This window comes from Scardinius erythrophthalmus, assembly GCF_964197995.2.
Source record: "Scardinius erythrophthalmus genome assembly, chromosome: 20".
NCBI lineage: Eukaryota > Metazoa > Chordata > Actinopteri > Cypriniformes > Leuciscidae > Scardinius > Scardinius erythrophthalmus.
The window spans coordinates 22,442,594-22,466,197 of NC_138240.1; the positions used below are offsets into that span (position 1 = coordinate 22,442,594).

At 36.1% G+C, this 23,604-nt stretch overlaps 2 protein-coding genes across 2 annotated transcripts; one reads left to right on the forward strand and one right to left on the reverse strand.

Annotated features, from left to right (window-relative positions):
- Positions 1-1,030: 1,030 nt before the first annotated feature.
- On the reverse strand, positions 1,031-3,528 carry myl7 (myosin, light chain 7, regulatory). The gene is made up of 7 exons (XM_081349821.1): positions 3,402-3,528; positions 2,989-3,090; positions 2,322-2,397; positions 2,112-2,216; positions 1,941-2,019; positions 1,804-1,852; positions 1,031-1,614 (listed from the first exon to the last, which is right to left on the reverse strand). Exons 1-7 carry the CDS (start codon positions 3,402-3,404, stop codon positions 1,510-1,512), a joined length of 519 nt encoding a protein of 172 aa, XP_081205947.1. The 5' UTR covers positions 3,405-3,528; the 3' UTR covers positions 1,031-1,509.
- A 9,986-nt stretch (positions 3,529-13,514) lies between these two features.
- On the forward strand, positions 13,515-19,912 carry gck (glucokinase (hexokinase 4)). Its single transcript, XM_081349022.1, has 10 exons — positions 13,515-13,646; positions 13,913-14,075; positions 14,713-14,867; positions 14,989-15,108; positions 15,422-15,517; positions 15,696-15,795; positions 15,987-16,170; positions 18,207-18,362; positions 18,803-19,036; positions 19,182-19,912. The coding sequence occupies exons 1-10, from the start codon at positions 13,572-13,574 to the stop codon at positions 19,327-19,329; spliced, it is 1,431 nt and encodes a 476-aa protein (XP_081205148.1). The 5' UTR covers positions 13,515-13,571; the 3' UTR covers positions 19,330-19,912.
- Positions 19,913-23,604: the final 3,692 nt, after the last annotated feature.

A 23,604-nucleotide genomic window follows, 5' to 3' on the forward strand; every position in this document is an offset into this window, starting at 1 on the left:
ATTGTAATCTTTATGTGAAGTTAATAATAATAATAATAATAATAAATAGAGCTTATATTAAAACATTTAGGCTATTTTATTTTAATAGAATAATATGTTAGTTAGCCTACTTTCTAAGATTCAAATAGCCAAAGGAATTCTTTCTCGAGGTTTAATTTAAATGAATGTAAACTTTTCGAGGAAACTCAAGGGAAGTAAGACATTTATTATAAAAATAATAATACTAATTAAGAGAGTATATGAAGAGTTCAGATGCAAAAGCCATCTGAAATTTTCTTCTAGAATGACCATTTTTATCAAGCTCGTATATTTAAGTTCAGTAATTTCACTTAAATGACAATTAATAGGTAATTTTCATTGCCATTTAAGGTGGAATTACTGAATTTAAATATACAAGCTTGATAAAAATGATCATTCTAGAAGAAAATTTCAGATGGTACTTAGAGGCTTTTGCATCTGAACTCTTCATATATAATTTATATAAACTGCATTAATTATTATTATTATATACATTTATTGTATTATATTGGTAGTAATGCACAGTATAGCAAGCTGTTTTTACAAATTTTCAGTCTTTTGAACAATGCATTTTAGTAGGTATAGCCTATTCATTATTCATTAAGTCATTAGTCCTCATGCCAATCCAAACCTTTATGCATTTCTTTCTGAACACTGAAGTCTATATTTTGAAGAACATTCGGGTCAATCAGCATTGAACTCCATTAAAGTAGACATTTTAAAATGTATTTTTTTTTTTTTTTTTGTTTTGTTAAGGAAAGCCATACTGGTTTAGAGGAAGAAATGGGCAAAATGTTCATTTTATTTTCTGAAAAAGTTGGATTCTCTGGTTCTTTATCCTAAATATAGTTGATCATATAAAACCCACGTTATTTTAAATAGCCCATAATGCATTATTCCTGCTGCATTTAGTTCTTCATGAGTCATACACTACACATTAAGCATGAATTAATGCATATTAGTGCACCCGTATTGTAAAGTGTTACCAGTTTTTTTCTTTTTTTTTCTTTTTAGAAAATGCGCCATTAGTCCAAGAATTCAAGGGCCTCGCAAGTTCCAGCAACTAAATGCAGTTCAACTAACTGTCTGTGGGGGGCAGCAATTGCAGACACAATTTACACTTGAGCAAATATTCCATCCTTTTGGTCTTTTCTAATGTTCAATTATGTTCAGAAATAGTATGAAATTAATTATATGTATCTATTCTGCATATTGATTGAATGTAATTTCATGAAACTGAAACAAATGAGCTGTAGCCTTCATGTCATATCATTTTCTCTCTCTCTTTATTAAATACATACAGTACAGTAAAAGAAAACAAACAATATATTTGAAGTCATTGCCTTTATTATATCAATCAGAGCTATAAATATCATTTTAAAATTCAAAACAAAGGTTTAAATAATGAAGGCTGATATACGAGAGGGTGAACACAATTGCAGATAGAACTGAAATGACAAAGTTCAAATGAAATGGAAGATTTGTCTTTATTCAAGACTCCTCTTTCTCATCCCCATGCGTGATAATGTAACAAAGTGATTTATAGTCAATATTCCCAGCCACGTCAATTGGAGCGACTGCAAAAGCCTGGTCAACCTGAAATAGAATCAAGTAGGTTAGACCAACGCCTAAGTGATCCTTCTAAAAGTACACATTCTTATCACAGCACCTCATAACACGGGCTATTAAAATCCTGTTGACTGTGATAGCAGTATAAAGTTGGGAAACATTGTGGCTATCTATTGATTTTTTATTCAATACATATTTTTAAATCCAAATATTAACCTCTTCTGCTGTGAATTTATCAGCTTGGTTCATTAGCAGCCTCTTAAACCTGAAACAAAATGACACCAAATACATCATGTCTTTTAAAAAACAGTAAAATACAGTAATGTTGTTGTGTTTTTGTTTTGTACACTTACTCATCCTTATTGACAACTCCTGTAGCATTTGGGTCGAAGAGTTTAAAAGCAGCAAGGATGGTTTCCTCTGGGTCTGTGCCTGTTTGGAGATAGGAATATTACAAAGTTATAATAAATCCTCTTTTAAGACGTATATTTTCTTGAAAGATCTTGAAAGTTCAGCCGTCATACCATTGAGCTTTTCTCCGAAGAGAGTGAGAAAGACAGTGAAGTTGATGGGCCCTTTTCCCTCTGCTAACATTGACTCCAGCTCTTCGTCACTCACATTCAGCTTCCCTGCACAAAGAAAGAACTCAATGTTTATCTAAAAAGCTGTTTACTTATATTATGTTTTGTATGAAAGATGACAGTATTCTGAAACTCAGCGAATGCATTTTATACCCAGTTGTGCATAAGTTTCCTTCAAGTCAGATTTGTTAATAACTCCATCTCGGTTCTGATCTATGCAGCCAAATGCCTAAAGAGAAGCACATAATGTATGTCACGTTTGTACTATTATTTGTTATATTGAAGCAATCTAGCATGATATCAACTTCTGTTTGTGCCCTCCTATATAGCTTTTTATCATACGTGGCTATTTATCGTATCACATTTTCACAGTACACATTGTTTCAAAGCAACTTTACAGAAAATCAGGATGTTAATGATTATAATATCTTAATACCTTCATGCCTTGCATTTAGCAGATTAGAGCTGGGCAATGATATAATTACAATAATTGAGCAGTTGAGATGTGTTATGTAGAATATATAGATTTACACGAGTGGCATGTACATTTATGACTATAAATACATGAGTATTTTTTACTGTCACAAAATGTAAACTAATGCACAGCTTATATATGTTGGATATTTATGTTACATGTTGACCTGTGCAATTATATAGTTTGGCGATATAAATAATCACGGAGCAGAGGTTTGATATATATATTGCTTTACGTGATTGTAGTAAAGTTGGATATACTAATCCAACATATATGGTGATGTTGATGGTTATGTAAACTGTAATGTTTTGTTCAGTTTGGTTTTCATATAATATAAAGACTGACCTCTTTAAACTCCTGTATTTGTGATTGCTCAAACATGGAGAAGACATTAGAAGAGCCCCTTTGAGCAATTTTCCCCCTCTTAGATGCAGCTTTCTTACTAGCCTGTGAAAAAATTAATTACATTTTAATTGGAAGCACCCAGTATCAGCCTATAACATTAAATACACAGCAATAATAATTATGTGGCTCATTGAAATGACTTTTTTGAGACTTATGTCACAGAATAAAAAATGTTCAAGAAAATGTGTATGCTTTTATTGGCTAAATGTTCTCATATTAAATAACAATATTAATAGAAGAGTTAGTTCAAGAGTGTACAGTGCTTCTATATACACTATAAATCCTTCCTATTTTAAATTCACATTAATTGTCTTTATATTCAAAACCATTAAAAAGAAGCCGTGTCCACTCACCATGTTCACTGTCCGCTTTGCTCTGTGTATGTGCTCCTGGGTTAAGGGTGTTGCTCATAGAGTCTTTATGTATGAGGACTCTTATCACTCGTCTCTCTATAAAGGTCTGCACTGCTTCTGTTAGTCCCCTACATGGACACCCAGAGCCTCCTAAATACAGGAGCCATGATAACAGCACAAGTACTTAGATTCCAGCAGGGAACGAGGACGTGTGGACGAGGAGGGGAGAGTAAATACTAGAGATTTTAAGGGTTGAAATTGATGGATGGATGGATGCAATGAAACAGTGAATGTGAATGGAAGAAACAAAGGCCTGAGACATAGAATGTGAGTCTGAGTGGCAGACTGGCAGAACAAATGTTACATATTCAAACCAAATTAGGGCAGCCCATGACCTGGAGAACTACAAAGGTTCCATTTCAATATAGTGTCCTTGAGCAAAGCTCTGGGACACACACAGTCCCTGTGACTGAAATATTGAATTGGGCACAGTGTGTGAGGAAAACTATTTATAGACTATTTGACAGCACTGTGCATGGGGAGTCATTTTTAAAATGTACTCTTTATTCCAGTTTTTTTATTTATTTATTTATATAAAGTCCCATGTTAGAATTAGAGCTAGAAATGGCAGAATGGTGAATGAATCAATGAGTCTTCGGAGTTGTTGTTTTGTTATGAATGGGTCATATGGGTTAGCATAATGGTTCTCTGGATCATTCAGACAGCTTACTTGTATTGATTTCTTAGGGTCCATTCATGTTCTGCCTTAAAATACAACAGACACATGGCAGTAGAATAAAAAGAAAAAATAGATATTTAATTTTAAAAGATGAAATTCTTTTAATTTGAGAGCTGCATTTTTGGAATGGCATCACAGCCATTAGCCCACGATATGGGCTTAAGAAATGGGCCACAAAAGAGTTTGTCCATGGGTTCCAATAGCCCATACAGGGCTAATTCAGATAGGGCCGCAAAGGAGCCCATGGACAAATCAGTGTAAGGTTCATTCCTTAAGCCCATATCGAGCCCTGACATGGGGTGTGTTGTGCAAAATGCTGCAAAAGACATAAGATTTGACAGTCAAACATGTCCACAGGCGCACTGGAAGCTGTTTCATGGAGGGGGGGCTGGGGGCTGGGTTGGAAAATATGTGACGTCATTATGTTGTGGCCAACAACAAGACATGAAATTTCTCTGTACTGTATATGTGTTGTAGCCATTAAAGAAAACATTTAGTTTCATATTTATGTTTAAATATTATAGGCTAATGTTATTTTAATGTTGATTATGAAAGCATATGCAGCATGAGAAAGATAAAGATACATCATGAGATGCAATATGATTGGAGACATGGAGTGGGTAAGACATGATTTTTACCACTTCATTGAGTTTTGTTTTGTAGAAAGACTATTTTAAAAAGATTTTCGTTTTGTATAAATTGTATCTTAATTTTGATCAATGTTTTATCAACCAATTGCCTGTATTTAATAAATAAGACGCAAATATATAGCAGACAATGTAATAAGGCACCGGCATGATCACTTGCATTGCACGTGAACTGGAGGGCGCTGAAACTCAGCTTGTGCATCACAGATTTGAGAAATATAGGCTATCTATTATAGAAAGCTTGAAAGGTCTACTTTTAAACGAAACTATTCAAAACAAAAAGAAATAGGCTCTCTGATTATATCCTTTGAAATGTGTATTTCACATGCATTTCTCTCTGGCGTTCATGGCGAGTCCACATCGACAACTCCATCTTTGCAGCGACACAGAAAACACCATTTTATTAATAAACAATTAAATGTCTCCTTGCTATTTTGGACACATTCATAATTTTGCCGGTTCTTTGTGGCAATCTTAATGCGTGCGGCCGTGCGCTTGAGTGCGGTACACGCTCATCATCCTGTATATAGCCTATTTAAGTAATAAAATGAATATAAAGGGGCGATTTGTACACTGATGGCTTAAATGAACAACTACTAGTTGACTAGAAAAAAAACTTTAGTCGGAGGCAGCCCTTATTGCACATATTTTCGAACCAGCAGGCGATTCTGGGTTGAGCGACCCTGAGCGGAATGAGCGAGGGAGCGGAATATTCAGAAATGCGCTCGATCTCCGCTCACGTGCTCTGAACGGAACAAAGCATGACAAATTCAAACTTTATTTCATTTTCTCCGTAGCTTGAACACTCACTTAATTAGGCATAAGAGAGTTAGTTAACGCTGTCCATTTATTTATTTTTATTTCACGTTTTTAAAGTACAATATTATATTAGTCCACAGCCCCCCACTTGGGGGGGCTGATGCTATGACGAGGGGGCTGCAGCCCCCGCAGCACCCCCCTTCCCGCGCTACTGCATGTCCATCTATCTAACGCATGTTTAAAAAAGAAAAGCATTGGAAAAATTTGTTCTGTGTGAACAACCCCTAAATGTGCAGACATATCTACCATTGTTCAGGGATCTTTCGTGGGCCAAATCCAGTAATTTCAATACCCATGCATTTAGGAATTAAGGTGCGATCACATTTACCATTGTTCAGCCAATTTCTCAGGCTAAATCCAGCCATTTCAATAGGAATCCATGTGATCGCTGTCATGTCTTAAAGGACACTTTTCGCCATGGACTTAATGGCTTTCTTAGTTACCTTATGCCTGAGTTTCACTTTGTTTCACGCTCATGGTTCATGTCTTTTATTTTGTAGTCATGGTTCCTTTGTGTCCTGGTTTGTCATGTGATTCCTTTGCCCTCATGTTATCTTGTCATGTGCTTCCCTTAGTTCATGTGTTGTGTTATGTTCTCATTTGTTTAGGCTTGTTCGACTTCGACTCCAATCAGCAGCTGACTTGAAGCAGTGCATGCCGGGTTAGAAATTTTGTCTGACTTGATACAGCGCCGATGCCACATGACTGTGACGTATGCCATCAAAGTACCGCGAGAGCGATTCGAGAGTAGCCGGAGATCTCAGCCAGCGCAGCTTCTCAAGAGCAGCTGCACAAGCTCTGATGACGACACAGCTGTTCCATGATTGGCCAGATTCACCGCATGACAACGAGCACATGTGTTTCGTGTTCATTCTCACATCTTTAGTTCCAATAAAGCTCACAAATCAGTTTTTTATAACAGTAAACACTCTTTTCATGTAGTCGCGATGTTATATTGTGTCATGTTTATCAAAATAAAACTTTAAAAACCGTCGACTCCACTTCACTGATAGCTATAGGCTTATGTTGAACTTTATTCTTGTTCAAACAGACGCTCTATGAAGCAGTTCATAAAGTATTGAATGAAAATGTCTCTGAAAATCTATGTATTTGGCAAATATTGCATTTATTTCACTTCAGCTATGGTAAAGTATGCAAACACCATGTGAGCAGTCACTACGGGAACCAGAAAGTGTCGACTTCACGTCTCCGTTTGCAGCTCCTCCTCGCCTGTACTTGGCAACTCTCACTGATCGGTTACATCCAGCCGCAGCCGATGCCTTTTTTCCCTTGGTCGAACATTATTAAAGTTAGAGCTTATTTAGAGATATCAGCCAAATGGCTTAGTGCAGGCGCTAATGGATCCTATGATGTATCTCGTAAATTACCCCACTAATAATGCCCAGAATGGTACCAAACTTCTACAGTAGTATAAATGGGTTCTGTACTCATAAAACGAGGCATTGGGAAGTTTGTAAGTACATCAGGAGTTTATTTAAATAACACGTGCCTGATGGCTTATGCTAACGCTAATCCGGACGTCGAGGTCACTTCCGTGATTTGGGAAAAGCCCTTGGATTCTCAACTACAACTTGCCTCAGTGGACTACATTACACATCGAAATTTGGTTTGAGGGGAAAACATTTCCCCACACACAATTCACAACTGCTTCAAGATCGTCACGCATTTGCCTCATTAACCAAAATAATTGATTGATTTGAAAGTGACTTCTGTGTCTGTTGTGTTTCATATATTGCTATGGACTTTTTTTGCCCGCAAAATTTCACCAATGTGACCACACCTAATATTATTAATCGATTAAAGCTAGGGTAGGCAATTTCGGACAGGCTAGCAATAGCAAGCTAGCTTTGAAAGCATAAGATCCCACCCTCCCTTCAGAGCGTCTCCAAAGCCACACCTCCTTCAAAACACATGAACGCTCACAGCAGAGTCTGCAAAGTATCACAAGATGGGAGACGTTGTTAAATTACCTCATGTCTCAAAGCACATAACATTTTGTGGAAAATAAAACTGAAAATACAAAAGAGCACTGAACGAAATGGATACATTTACCAAACAACCAACTGAATAACTGCAAAAAGATGAAGACAGGGTTTATTAAATGAGCAGTTTATAAAAACACAAGACTTTTTTGAAAATATGGCATGAATATAATAATTCAATACAGTCAGAGTACAGTCACTCATTGTAAATTACTATTAAGATTTAATCTTTTAGAGTTGGTAGAAGCCCAAGTACCTCCAATGCCAAATTAATGTATATCTACATTAATGCTACACAACAATACTTAGTGCTTGCCTATAGAGTAAAAAATGGGGCAGGACCAGCACAGTTGTACCAGGCTACAGGCCTTGTATAAGAGAGAGATTCTCACTTTTACTGTTTGTATTATCTTTATAAGCTGATTTGATAAGAAGTTGCTGCAGTGAACTATAAATCTTTTTGGTCTATAAAAGGAGCTCTTAAAGTGGCTTTGCGTCACCAAACAAGCTTGACCAACTATTGAGCTTTAATATCAGATTCCATATCTTTTGTTTTTATTATCTTTGGCCGATATAGTATTGCACCAACAGTAACAAGCATTTCCCTGTAATTCCATATTACAATATAAAATATCCTTTTAATTGTCTGTGAGGGTTAGTGTTAAGCGAACACTAGATACACTGTCACTCATTTTCACCAAACAACACTCATACTCCTCCAATGTTTTCCTAAGTAATTTTGCCTCATTTAACAATTTACTTTGGGCACTTAACCCAGGGCAAGCAAAGTATTTTCCATATCAGTGGTGTGTGGTCTTCACAGATATCCAAGGTGACGAGTTTGCCACGGCAACAAGAAGGGCCTGCGGTCTGAATTGGCTTAGAAGGAGACAGGTGTTGGTATTTTTCTACAAAACAGGAGGAAACAGTCCGTTTGTTGCCTAAGTTACAGGGAGTCGGGAGGGGGAAAATTATGAATGAAACCCCTTTTCCTCAATAGAGTGTTTCAAAGGATCGCAATACTCCGATTTTTTAAGTTAAAAGGCATAATGCAGTCATGATTCTGTAAGTTTAGTCATTATTTTATCATTGGGTCAGATAACTTTAGTGGTGCAAGGAAAGCTGGTTGAGCATCATTTTGATGGTACACCTCCAACGCCGGTCAAGGAATTAGTAAACTGGAATGAAAATACTGAACAACTTATTCAGGCTATACAAAACTATTTGGACTTTGGTGTTGGGACACTTGGATGATAAAAAATGGACCACACAAAGGACCATTTGGTGTGATTGACAATTGGAATATCCACAGTTGACCATGAAGAATGTTGGATAAGCTGATCGACGGTTTATGTATATATATTTCCATTTCATTTGAGCCATTTGCACTGAGCTGGAAGTACCGAGGAAAACCTACACCTTACGCGCATTTCTCTTTGAAATGATGCGCCCATTAGGAAGACAAACCATGGACCTTCATACCATGAACAAGGTAAATTATCCTCTTAAAATGTATGTTTAAATCTCTTCTCCTTTTTTCTGCAGCATTTGTTGTCTAATTAGACTATCATTGATAGTTGCTTTACCCACAATTCACTTTCAAAAATGTCCTTAACCAGAAATAAATCATACAAGTAGGTGTATAGTTTACCATTTTTATATTTAAACATAAACAGATTCATATATTTTTTATGTCACAAAGTGGATATTTATTTATGTACAAAGTAGTCCATATTGTCAATGGTACTTTCTTAAATCAGATTTATTTTATTTTTTTATCTACACTTACTGTAATTGCACCTGGTTTCTGTCCAAGACATTGCCTGGAATGTAGTATCGAAGCATGCTGCAATGTCCTGCGAATATCTGCTCATCTTTCGTTGATCCTCCCCCTCACGCCACAGTAGATTTCTTTGTTGTGAGATTGCTCTTATGACTGGTTCATGACCTTGGACAAACTCCATGTGTGTGAGGTGTCACTCTAGCTGCATCTTCAATACAGAGATTGATTACACAACACCGTTTTCAACTAAAAACGGAAAACTTTGTATGCGTTTTGGCCATTCATTTACACAACAACGGCATTCTGGGTGCCTGAAAATGCAAACGTTTGAAAACAGGATTCAAAGTGCAAGTTTTTGAAAACGATGGCGTTATCGTCTCCATGTAAACTACAAAAACACGAATTTGTGAAAACGGTCATGCACATGCGTATTACGTGTTCAGTCTATAAGTGTAGTTTTTCTTTACAAAGTGACATCGCCAACTACTGGCCTGGCTGCAGAATACAGCGTTTTTAATCGTTTTCTAAGATGCGTGTGAACGGGGATCGTTTTGACAATGTTGTTGTCTGTATGCAAGAACGCAAATGAAAAACTTTTACATTTTTAGTACTCGTTGTTGTGTAAACGTACCCTAAATGTTAAAATGAAGTGTTATTTTATGTGTTTTGCACAAGATTAATATCGGGGGTGAACTGTTAGTGTTTAATGTTCTGTTATGTTAGCATTTAAAAAGGTTTCTGATATGTTTGTTTTTAGGGGGTTGCCATTGTGGTGAAGAGTAGAGTTAGTGGTTAGGTTGAGAACTGCATGTTGCTTTATTTAAAAATCAATGGCTGTGTGCACTTCAGCATGGATATACTCTCTTTGCTATTATAGTACATGCAGGTGTGCTTGTACTATTGTTTACTTGCAGTTAATGGTAAAATAGTGGAGTTAAAGGCACAGTATGTAAGTTTAGCTGCTAGAGGTCACTTATTCAAAACAATAACAAAGGCGTAGTTTGATGACGCCACGAATGACGTGATATCATATAACATGACTCTACTTGTTGCACATTGCAATAAACTAGATCGATATTAGAATATCATATTAATAAAAGTGTTGTCTTATTTACTTTTTGGGTACAAACATGTAACTCAATAAGAAAATAAGAGATTCAAACAATAAGACTAACCGTGTTAAGCATGCAAGCATAACAATGATTAGTTTTCTGTCGATAAAGGTATCCAAATTGTTGCTCACCTGTCTAATAAAACAAAATATATTAAAGTGTCTTTGGTGGTTCCATGGTTTCAATGGAAATCACGTGTAATGCAGACATTGACATTACACTGGTTAAAATAGCTGATTTCTCTGGATTTAATCATTGTTCGAAACATTTGGGATAAGGTAAGTACACAAGTCAACAAAATATAAAACTGTTCTAATGGTTTTTTGGATATTTTAATCCAAAAATGTTACATATTGTGCCTTTAAAATTCTGATTTTAATGGTTTAACACAATTTAAGGGTATGTTTACATGACAACAATGTACTAAAAACTAAAAAATTGTCAAAACGATCCCCTTACTCAAGGATTCACAAAAACGATTAAAACCGCTGTATTCTGCTGCCGGGCCAGTAGTTGGCGATGTCACTTTGTAAAGGCACGCTACACGCCTATGGACTGAACACGTAATACGCATGTGCATGCCATCACCGTTTTCACAAATTCATATTTTAGTAGTTTACACGGAGACGATAACAGTATCGTTTTCAAAAACTTAAATGTTGTCCATTTATTAAAACTGTGTCATGTTAATGGCCCCTTAGTTTCAGCTACACAAACTATTTAAGTGAAATTATAGTTTAATTTTACAATTTAATATTAAGTCGACTCAAATGGATTGTACTGAAGTGGACTGTACTCATAAATATTCGTTTTTAAACTCTGGTTTAAGGCAATCGGTTTCCTCAAATGGTTTGAGTTACCTTAACTTGTTGGGTTTGCATTCAATGCAATATTATATCATAAAATGGAATGCCAATGAAACAGTTCAGTACAAAAACTGATAAATGATTAACTCTAACTATACAGTTATCACACTCTCTCATAAAATGATTAAAATTTAACATACATTCTGGAATAAGTCTAGACAACATACAGAAGCCACGGCTGTAAAAATATTATTATGCTAATAGCTGTCTGTCTTTACTACTTTAGACTCAGGACAGGTTTGCTTATAGTAATGCAGTCTAAATTTGCAATAAATAACACAAAATCTGCTCCTAGGTGATGATTCAGTGCATCAGTTGTGCAATAGTGTTATTTTATGTTGTGATCCAAATGCATATGAGAATTATGATAAAGATTATTGTGTGGGGAATTTTAGAATATGATTAACGCTCAGTTCTTTAGCTAAACTATTTAAAGCATTTGAATCCAAGAATAGATGATAAATGTCCAAAAATAAAGTTTGTTTGCACTGATAAGCACCTTTCGCAATGTTAGTGGTATATTGTGACCGTAACTTGGTGTGGGAGCTCAGGGGGTGTTTGACCAGAGTACATGTCTTTTAAGGTCTTGACACACTGTTTAAGTGTGTGTGTGTGTGTGTGTGTGTGTGTGTGTGTGTGTGTGTGTGTGTGTGTGTGTGTCTGTGTGTGTGAGTTACTTTATGTAACTAACATGAAGACTTTATCTAACATACACTACAAAGCCAAAGTCATGTGGCTTTTTATATGGATCTTGCTTTGTCGTGCTGGAACAGAAAAAGGCTTTCCACAAACCGTGGCAATAAAGTTCAAACTCTGAAGCACATAGTTCCTTATAATGTAATTTTATGATGTGGCATTATGATTTTTCTAGGGTTTTTCTCAAACCTGGGAATAAGAAATGTGGGCCACATAGTGTACACTATCAACACACTCATGTTATCAGCCGTCAGCACAAAACTCACCAGAGCTGCAGAGACACATTTTCTAAACTGCAGTTCTATAAAACGTATACTAAATTATTGATGTAATTGTGCAATAAAATTGAAACATCTTTCTCTTGGCTTTTTTTTTTTACTTCCATCAAGTTTAAAATAAACTTAGCATTGATAGAATGTCAATATATATATATATATATATATATATATATATATATATATATATATATATATATATATATATATATATATATATATATTTTTTTTTTTTTTTTTTTTTTTTTTTAAATGTTTGCTTATGCTTTTGGAGTAATTTAGGATCTTTCTGTGATCACATGTTTCTGAATTTTAACAGATTTGAACATAATCAAGGTTTTTTTTTTTTTTTTTTTACCCCGTCTGACCACTTAGGCAACATTTAGAGTGCAATAAACTTTTCGATTTTTGGACTTTGCCTCAGATCACATTCCTGTCTAGACCTATTTCAGGATAAATGTTTGTCCTGTGCAAACTAAGTCATCTATATTTATCAAGGGTTTAAGTTCAGTAGCTATTTTTGAATTTAACCTAAATGGCGTAAAAAAAAGGCTACATATGATAAATCAATCTAATATAATCTAATCTAATATAATATAATATAGAAAATATAATATAGGCAAACATTTCTGCAAGCTCAAATGTCTGTTATAGCACACATACAAAGATGAAAACATGCCTGCTTTAGTGCATCCCAGTATAATTTCCTTTGATTATATATATATATATTTCCTTTGATTATATATATATATATATATATATATATATATATATATATATATATATATATATATATATATATATATATATAGGCCTATATATAATAGTACATTATTAATATGTTTGCTTTCATTTCATACATATTTATTCAAATTGTAGACATCGTATTAATTGTATCAATCACAATTTGAACTTCTCAGGTCATGTTCACTGTGAAGCGCATGATCACACATGTGGCCTTGACAGCTAGGTTGCCAAGGTGATGGTTGAGATTAAATGTGTATGTGTGTGTGTTTGATCAGGTGTGTGTATGTGTGTGTGTGTGTGTGTGTGTGTGTGTGTGTGTGTGTGTGTGTGTATGTGTACAGAGGGCAATGATCTCTTTGACCACACCTCTCCATCTCCTTCACCGGAGCATAAAAACAGCTGAGCATCTCCATGCACCTCACACACATTCAAACTTTAGCAAATCAACGCTCATCCTACACTTGTTTGGAAAGACTTGCAAAGATGCCGTGTCTTATTTCAGCTCGTAGGCAGAGGATACCGAGTGACTTTGAGTCAGTACTGAAGAGAATTCTCATGGTAAGAGACTTGACTTTAAGGCTGCCCAAATAATGGGAATGAATCATACCTGCTAATTTCGGTTCATTGGCACTACTGTGATTGTTACAAACACATTTGAGATCATCTAAATCATATGTTAATATCAAATTATGTACTCTCAGAAAGAACTATCGTCAAAAACTATTCACTTATTTGAATCTCTCTCTCTCTCTCTCTCTCTCTCTCTCTCTCTCTCTCTCTCTCTCTCTCTCACTCTCTCTCTCTCTCTCTGACATATTCTACAGGTGGACCAAATTCTGTCTGAATTCCTTCTGAGTAAAGAAGACCTAGAGGAAGTGATGAGGAGGATGCGAAGAGAGATGGAGAGGGGACTGCGTGTGGAAACACATGATGAAGCCAGCGTCAAAATGTTGCCCACTTATGTCCGCTCCACACCTGAAGGCTCTGGTAAGAGCTCTAAATACAAGTTCTAAATACAAAATAGTCACATGAAACAAAAAAGTGCCGTATTTCAATTTTTTTTTCGGTGGTTGAGTAGCATAATGTATATGCTGCATTTAATGTTTAATGCTGCATTTAATGTTTAATGCAATTTAATGTTTAACAAATGTATTTTATAAATAAAGTTTGAAATAAAAACGTTTTGTTTAGGATTTTCATATTTTATGCAATTTTTTTATGTTTTATGTTGCATCAGACATTTGATGCTGTTATCAAGCACATATTCAGCTTTAAGGGATGGTTTGTCATCTATTGATTCTGTCATAATTGTCTCGCCCTTATTCCAAATCTTTATTTCTTTCTTTACAAAAGAAGATATTTTGAAGAATTATGGTTTACCCATATTGCAACTTGTATGCAAAAATTAAGAATTTTCAATTTTGGGTCATCTATCTCTGCATGAAGTAAATATATTGTTATTTGCTATGAGTTTAATCATTATCAGTTTCTTTTAGGTTCATTTATGTAATAACAGAAGGGGTACATTGACGAAAAGTGTAAATAGATAGTCTTTTCCTGGAACCTGATGTTGATCCGCATGACTCATAATATTGCTGATGTTGATTCATGTGACTCATCTCAGAAGTGGGGGATTTCCTGGCACTTGATCTTGGAGGGACAAACTTCCGAGTGATGCTGGTGAAGGTGGGTGAGGATGAAGAGCGAGGCTGGAAGGTGGAGACCAAGAATCACATGTACTCCATCCCTGAAGACGCAATGACCGGCACAGCTGAAATGGTGAGATATTAAAAAGGTCAAACACTCTGTAGCCTACATGCAATATAGACATAGGCCTACACATATTCTGACATTTTAGTCTCCTCCGTCTCAGTTTGTACCCCATTTTCTCTCCATAAAGTTGTTTGACTACATTGCCGAGTGCATATCTGACTTCCTGGACAAACATAATCTGAAACATAAGAAGCTTCCACTGGGATTCACCTTCTCTTTTCCAGTCCGTCATGAGGATTTGGACAAGGTCAGTGTCTGCATTCATTCTGCAACCACTTAAAGTCAGCAAGTTGTGATAATATTTCCTTCTCTATTGTGACGTATATCCGAGTAAAAACGGCTTCTCGAATGAGAATAAATGTAGGGCGGGACTAGATTTTGTCCTTTGGGAATTGATTGGATGGTTGTGGTTTGCTATTGCTGTGATGTCATGTGAGTGACAGGTTGTCCCGCCCTCTCATCGCTAAACACATCATCATTGAAGAGGGATGGAATTTTACATTTTAATGTGGACGTGCTTCGTTGTGTAACATATATTTTTTTTGTTTATATTGTAATAGGGCATTCTGCTTAACTGGACTAAAGGCTTCAAGGCCTCTGGCGCTGAGGGCAATAACATTGTGGGTCTACTGAGAGATGCCATTAAAAGGAGAGGGGTTAGTATGCATGAGTTACCTTTCATACTAAAAATTTCCAGCACAAATTCTGTTCTGGGATCTTGTTTAACTGGTAATGGAAAGCTGCTCTCAAACTAAAAGTACATTAGACATCTTAAAAGCTTATAATAAACGGCTTAAACGGCTGTCCTATAAAAGTGATCGAAATTTTTTTTAGGACTTTGAAATGGACGTGGTAGCCATGGTGAATGACACAGTAGCCACCATGATCTCCTGCTACTATGAAGACCGCAGCTGTGAGGTTGGCATGATAGTAGGTAAGAGAGTGACCGCACACACTTAGACCCATGTAAATATAATTAGAGCTCGGACATAAACTTTATAACAGGAAGATGAGATATTTTAACAGCCATTCCGGAAAAAAAAACAGCATGGCTATAAAGCAATACGCCTGAAGCTTTTAGTCTAATGTTTTTTTGTTGTTTTCATTTTTTTCCTGGTTTCTCAGGTACAGGCTGTAATGCGTGTTATATGGAGGAGATGCGTAAGGTGGAGCTGGTGGAAGGAGAGGAGGGGAGGATGTGTGTGAACACGGAGTGGGGAGCGTTCGGGGACAACGGTGAACTGGAGGACTTTCGCCTGGAATACGATCGGGTTGTTGATGAGACGTCACTAAACCCTGGACATCAGCTGTGAGTGATCTCGAACAGTTCTGGGCAAATTGGTATTTAAATCTGGAAATGAACAAAAATAAATAAATAAAAAGAGTGTTATGAGGTCAAATGAATAGACAAAAAAAGAAAATTCTTATTTATTGCTTCCACAGAAGCACAATATGCTCTTTATGATAAAATGATATAATTTTGACGCAGATGTCATCATTTTTACTGTATTATGAAAATGTAAAATAAAAGCCCCTGAGACCATGTTGGTAATCTGAAATTCAAATTCATATTTAAAACTGTAAATAACCAAAGTTACATTTTCTTTTACAATTTCAAAACAAAGGAAGGTTAGGGGATAAAAAGAATATGAAATATGTCCTAAATATTTCTCCACTATTTATTGCTTCCATTGAAGCACAAGATGCTCTTTAGAACATGAGATAATTAAATAATATATCATAAACAATTGACTATATTATAAAAATGTAAAATATAAGCCACTAAGACCACTTTGAAATTCTGGAATTGTAGTTTCTTAAATATTTCTCAATATTTCTTAAATATTATATATATATAATATGTATAATGATATAATATGTTATAATTTTTACTAAATTATAAAAATGTAAAAAATAAGCCACTGAGACCACGTTGATAATCAGAAATTCATACTTAAATCTGAAAATAAAGTTAAAATTTTTACAATTACAAACAAAGTGAGGTTAAAACAATTAAAAACAAGGACAATTATGAGATAAAACTATATTTAAAAAAAACATATATAGGCTATATATTTCTGCACAAGTTATTGCTTACATTGAAGCACAAGATGTTCTTTAGAACATGATATAGTGATATGTCATAAAAATTATACGAGTAAAAAACAAACAAAAAAAAAACAAACAAACAAAGGAAGTAAAATGAATAAGAAATATTTTTTAAATATTTCTGCTCTATTAATTGCTTCCATTGAAGCACATGAGATAATGAAATAACATAAGCATATTTAGTGATCTCAGACTTTTGGGTCCCACTCTATATATACCAAGTTCTGGCATGAAACTCTATATGGCGCAGGCTGATAGGTCCTTAACTCATTTGGTAGCAATCGCATCACCATCTACATAGCGGAGCTGATTGGTTGCTGTTGCATCAGAGGCCAATTAGCTGCGACTCAACGTTCGAATACTGGTAGTGTTGCTGTTAGCAGTCTGCAGGTGCTTTCAGAAACCCTCCCCCTTCCCCAGCTCCACCTGTATAAATCTGCTACAGGGCGGGAGGTTATTCGTGCATGTTAGATGTGCAGCAAACTAAAATGTCTTCAAGTTCAGAACACAACTAACAATTAAGTTTAATTTAAACATAAACTAGCATTCACAAAAATATAGAGCAATGCATCTTTTTTTTTATTTGTAATGCAATTTTGATCTAAAAAAAAAATCGCAGGAACATGTTATATCAGCTATGAAATATATATATAATGCATGATATTTTGTAGACAAGACATCAGTCTATGCTATGATTTTACATATACATCAAACAACTTTGCGTTATATTCAAAGATACATGCGCAATTTCCTCAGATATCTTAATGTAACTAGACACACTTTTTGAGCATCAGTTTGACCAGTGGCCGAACCTGAAACGCAGATGTCCTTACATGCTTCCAAATTCATGAAGAGCTTAGTTATATCAGCAGCCTAGAGCTCTTATGTGGTCTCCAGGTGACAAGAGTTGTTTTTCTGTACATGTGGAGACACTGACGGTAGCCACGTCAGTGCTGGAATACACACGGCTGGATTAATGGCCAGGGAAGGAGATCATTAGTGAAGCTGCTCGCTTAATGGGTATTTACAGTGTATGTTAGAAGATACAGTGGAGCTCAATGGGCTGCTACTGTGTCCATGTCACTTTAGGCCATTTGTATTTCTTGATTATCCTCAGGCTTCTATCATTCACTTTTTTATTTTTGCTGCTGAACTTGAGCCTTGATATTGATGACAGTTGACAATGTTTTGTCAATGTTGATCTAATATGCATATATTCTTCTCTCATATCTCTAGGTTCGAGAAGCTGATTGGTGGGAAGTATATGGGGGAGCTTGTGCGTCTTGTGCTGCTAAAACTAGTGAATGAAGATCTGCTGTTTAACGGCGAAGCCTCAGACCTGCTGAAAACACGTGGAGCTTTTGAAACTCGCTTTGTCTCCCAGATTGAGAGGTAGGATTGAACTGCTGATCATAAAAAGAGAGATTTTTATATTTAGACATTCCTAAATCAAGATACATTTACTTGAAAAGCAAAATGACTTAAGATATTAGGTTTTGTTTTCTGAAATAAAGCAGTTTTTAGAATCTCTAACAGTCCTTGTGAAGAAGAACACTTAATTGTATTGAATGTGCACTTGTAGTATACTTAAAAACAACTTAAAGATCACTGACCTGTACCACCTGACCGCTGCTGACTTAGTGATTGCTATCAGGATGTGAAGAGACTTTCAAGCAGCATAACAAAAACATGTTTCTGGAACAAATCACCTTCCCTGACTTTAAGTGTTCAGTATCTTTAAGTATCTTTTTCAAAGTATATTATATCTGTAAATCATGCTAAAGTGTACTTTTCACAAGGGAAATGCCAATTAATTTTATTTTTCATTTCAGTGACACAGGGGACAGAAAGCAGATTTATAACATCCTAAGTTCACTGGGAATCTTGCCGTCCGAGCTGGACTGTGACATTGTGCGTCTGGCATGCGAGAGTGTGTCTACGCGAGCCGCGCACATGTGCGGAGCCGGACTCGCTGGCGTCATCAACCAAATGAGGGAACGCCGTTGTCAAGAGGAACTGAAGATCACTGTGGGAGTCGATGGCTCTGTCTACAAACTACATCCTTGGTGAGTACAAGAGGAGAGAGAGGCAAGGCAAACAAAGATAAATGAGGGGGAAATTAAGAGGAAGCAGTTTGACATGATGAGTAAGGGATATAAACACAATTAAAATGTGTGTTTCCTGCTTTGACCTTCCAATTCTTCCATTCAGTTTCAAGGAGAGGTTCCATAAACTTGTGTGGGAAATGACTCCCCACTGCAAAATTACCTTCATCCAATCAGAAGAAGGGAGCGGTCGTGGTGCGGCTCTGATTTCTGCTGTGGCGTGCAAGATGGCCGCCTGCATGCTGACACCATGAGAAACCACACCATTCGTCTTTGTCAGGTGGAACTGTAGAATCACCACTGACCCGCAATGTTAGAGCGGTCACCGAAAGCCTCCCTTATGTTGAAAGTGCTTTTCTCCTTTCGAACATTGCATTGCGGATGTGAAGTGAGCGGCTACAGTGTTGTTTGGCAACATCTATTAACCACGTGCATACAGCCCACTGAAATATTTAACATAGGCTATGTATCATTTAAAGCCATTAAGCCAGATATTTACAGTTAAATGTGCTTTTAGACACAACATACATCGTTTATTATCGCTATTGTCCTGAGCACATTCAGGTAACGTCACATATGTTGCACCTTCATGGTTGTTTTGGAGGTTAGGAGAGAAGCGGAGGAAACTAGATGTGATTGTATATAAATGAACTGTTCAGGTCCAGCAAGGTAATTGTGCACTGTTTATTGTTTGTTTTATTTATGAACTATTAAATTATGTTTATATTCAGTGGTAATTAGAACTGTTAAATTATTTAATGCAGGACTTTAATATACTTTGTACATGTGAAAATGATTCATTATTGTAAATAAAGCTGTTGTACCATTGACTGATACACTCAATTGCTGTTTTTTTAGGGGTCTGTAATCCAAGTGAAGTTTACATAAACATTACACTCAAAGACAAAAAGTAAATTAAAAATATATCACAATAAATTAAATTATCTATCCTGATTTTATAGGGAACAAGAAGGCTAAAGCCCCCTCTTGAGTGTGTGAAAATTTAATGCATCTAGTTATTGGTGGAGCAACTTGGTGTTTGTTCATTTCACAGTGCATTGTGAACTAAGCATGTTAACTAAGGTAGTTAACCAATGTTAACTAATGAACCTTATTGCAAAGTGTTACCAATAAAATAAAATGCACTTCTGCGTCAAAACGAGATAATTTCAGTGATTCTCACTAGAAGATTTAATAAATGCTAGATTAAATTAGTTTTTATCATTGCACATCATCAGGAATCTTTTGCAGTGACATGTTAAGGAAAGTGTTGTGGAGGTGTAAAAACTACCATTGGGAGACGTTATAAGGCAAGCTACTGTATACTTGTTAACTATTTACCAATATTTACAGTAATTAAATTACAATAACCATAACATCTGCTGGCTGGTCATGTTTGATAAAACTGCTGTCGAAAAAGCAGAATAAAAACTCTCTAATATAAAAATATATAATATAACTAACTATTAAATTTATGATTAAAGCAATTAAAGTCTTGCATACTGTTTTGGAGTAGAACTTTATGAAAGGTGTGACAAATCAGATCCTCCCTCCCTCCCTTTCCTAATTGAAAGAAAACAAGTTGACAAAAAGATTGAATCCAATATTTGGTGATAATACAGCATAACAAGAGATTTATATGTTTTTTTAATTGTAATTTGTTGCTGTTGGCCGGTCATTTTTAACACCACATATGTGACTTTGTTCCATTTTGTACAAAATTAAAAAATTTCAAAACAAACTTGGTTTGTTGGTTTGACACTAGCGTGGTAAACAGTGCAAATGTTTTCCATATTCATGATTTTTTCACTCAAAAACGGAAATGCATAAGCTTAGATCAATGAGGCCTATGATCAATCAGTTCCAGAAAGAAATAGGCAACAAAACCTGTCATAATTGAAAGAAAACAAGTTGACAAAGAGATTGAACCCAATATTTGGTAATAAGAATTCAGGTGGATGACATGTGAAGTGATGTGTTACTGCCACCTGGTGCTTCTTAAGTATAAATATTTGTATTCATATAGATAGAGGCCTCATTAGCGACTGTTTCTATGGGCCATGCGCAAGTCATCCGCCATATTGGAACAGTCAAAGCCAGTCAGTCAGCACTCAAGAGCAAGCTTGACTGTGCGTCTGCAATCTAGGTATACGCATGTTTGAATATCTATAGACTTCAGCAGATGGTTTTGCTAAACTAACACAATACAACAACACAAGACATTGGCTAACACAACATTAATTAAAAAGTTACCATAGTTTAAAAGCCTGCAATATTGAGTTAATACATATAAAAACAAAAACCAACACGTATATTCTCACCTGTGAAAAGGTTATCCCATTTCTTCAGGAATTTACATCTCTGCGGTTTTTACAACCAGATGCTGCTTAAAGGTTGGGTAGGCAATTTTCGGAGCTGTTAGCAATAGCAAGTTAGCTTTGAAAGCATAAGATCCCACCCTCCCTTAAGAGCGTCTCCATACAAACCGCCTCCTCAAAACACATGAATGCACACAGCAGAGTCTGCAAAGCCTCACGAGATGAGAGACGGTGTTAAACTACCTCATGTCTCAGAGCGCATAACATCAGTGGCGGATTTAGGCATGGGCAACATGGGCAACTGCCCAGGGCGGCATCTTGACGGAGGCGGCACAGGGCGCCCGTGAAAAAGAAAAGAAAAGGAATGTACGATCGGGGTTTAACCGCTCATTTGCACATCACGTCAATGATATAATTTTGCCATGTGTGTCAATTAACCTGGGCCGGGTTTCCCGATAACGATGCATCTTAGCTCTTAAGAGCGCTTTCTACGTGCAAGATTACGAACGCTCGCAGTAATTCCACGAGCGTTTCCCAAAAATGCACTTAACATGAACGCGCGAGAACGCACTCTACGTGCTACTTAAGAGTCGCTGTCCATTCGCGAAGTGCTGAAACATAAACTTATATGGAATCGTATTCTGAACGTTTAACCTAATAATTGTCATCTGTTGTGGATTAGCAATCAAGACAAGTCTATATAAAGCACCAGGGCAGGCAGAGGCACTGACAAAATGGCCAAAAAAAAAACAATAAAAGATACATTTCAAAAAGATGAAATTAATGTCCTTTCAGAGGAGAGCGAAACAAAGATGTAATTTTTAACAGATTTAAAGGATTTATTTTATTTATTTTTTGTTAATTCGTTTAATTTTTATTAAAATTAAAATTATTAAATTAAATTATTTCTATTTTTTTGTTTTGTTTTCTGACCTTTTAAATTATTTAATTTATACATTAATTTAACCAACAACAAAAAAAGAGTAATAAAGTGTACAATAAAGTACAATCAAAACCTTATATTATAATCACATACATTTGAATAAAGTTAAAGGTGTAATCTGCCGGTTGTCCTGCAGGTGTCCTCATAAATCTGTCTTCTTACGATGCACTTAGGGATGTACGATTACTCCAGAGCACTCGTAGATCTACGAAGATTTTCAAGTGCTACTTAAGATACGATGCTTTTGGGAAACAGACCGTAATATTAAGATCAGTCGTACGATCGTTTTTACGATCAACTTAGGCTTACGATGCTTTTGGGAAACGCAGCCCTGGACGGGACTTGGAGTGTGCGACTGGAGAAGTACTCTCACTTGAGTGTAGTTTGGTGTATATCACCTCAGTGCTTCCACTGGGGAGACCTGAGGTTATGTTAGTAGGGGGAGAGGGAGTAGTTCTAAATCAACAAAAACTAAAATCCTGGATAAGAAAAAAGGTCTAACAACGCGTCCACACAGGACGTAAACGGCGGCATGCGATGCGATAAAAAACAATAGAACCAGTTATAATCAATGATGTTGTCTACACTGGACGCGGCGCAACGCGAGCGACAAATCTCTGACAGTATGATGCCCCATTCTATTTATGACGTACTGACATGAAGGACAAATGCTTTGCAATGGGCGCTTTGTCGTGTCCAGTGTAGACAGCTTTTAGCTGTTGCAACGCGAGCGACAACGGTTGCATGCGGTGTAGACATGGTGTAAGCACCAGGAGCCTAAATTAGAAAAAATGAAGATGGGAAACATGCAAAAAACAAAGGAATATAGCCTGTGCAGCTATCACTCATCTCGTTATGCAACGCTATCTCATGACAAATTCGTATGAATTTATACTAGTGATTAAAAGGTGGCTAATCGAGTGAGGTCGTACGAATTCTTACGATTTGTCTAAACCCACGTGATGGGTAGGTTTAGGGGCGGGGTCAGGGGTAGGTCATTCGTACAAATTCATACGAATGTGGCAATTCGTAAAATATGTATGATTTAGCAATCGTACGAATTCGTACAGTGAGGTCACATGAATTCGTACGAATTAGCCACCTCGTAAAATACGAATTGCCGTGAGATCGGGTTGCGTTATGAATCTAATATTATGCATAAAATAGGCTATACTATAACATATTATACTATGTTGGTTGCTATTACACATTAACACACAGCAAAATTCCTTTTTCTGTCTAACTAGCTAAAGGGTGATTCGCCCAGG

What these genes read in the sequence shown, in the direction of transcription:
- myl7 (XM_081349821.1), bottom strand. An exon ending in CTTCGGAGAAAAGCTCAATG is followed by an intron (nt 2,020 to 2,111) that starts GTATGACGGCTG and finishes ATCTCCAAACAG; the next exon opens with GCACAGACCCAGAGGAAACC. An exon ending in ATAAATTCACAGCAGAAGAG is followed by an intron (nt 1,615 to 1,803) that starts GTTAATATTTGG and finishes ATTCTATTTCAG; the next exon opens with GTTGACCAGGCTTTTGCAGT.
- gck (XM_081349022.1), top strand. Translation starts at nt 13,572, where the DNA reads ATGCCGTGTCTTATTTCAGCTCGTAGGCAGAGGATACCGAGTGACTTT. An exon ending in CTCCACACCTGAAGGCTCTG is followed by an intron (nt 14,076 to 14,712) that starts GTAAGAGCTCTA and finishes GACTCATCTCAG; the next exon opens with AAGTGGGGGATTTCCTGGCA. An exon ending in TGACCGGCACAGCTGAAATG is followed by an intron (nt 14,868 to 14,988) that starts GTGAGATATTAA and finishes CTCTCCATAAAG; the next exon opens with TTGTTTGACTACATTGCCGA.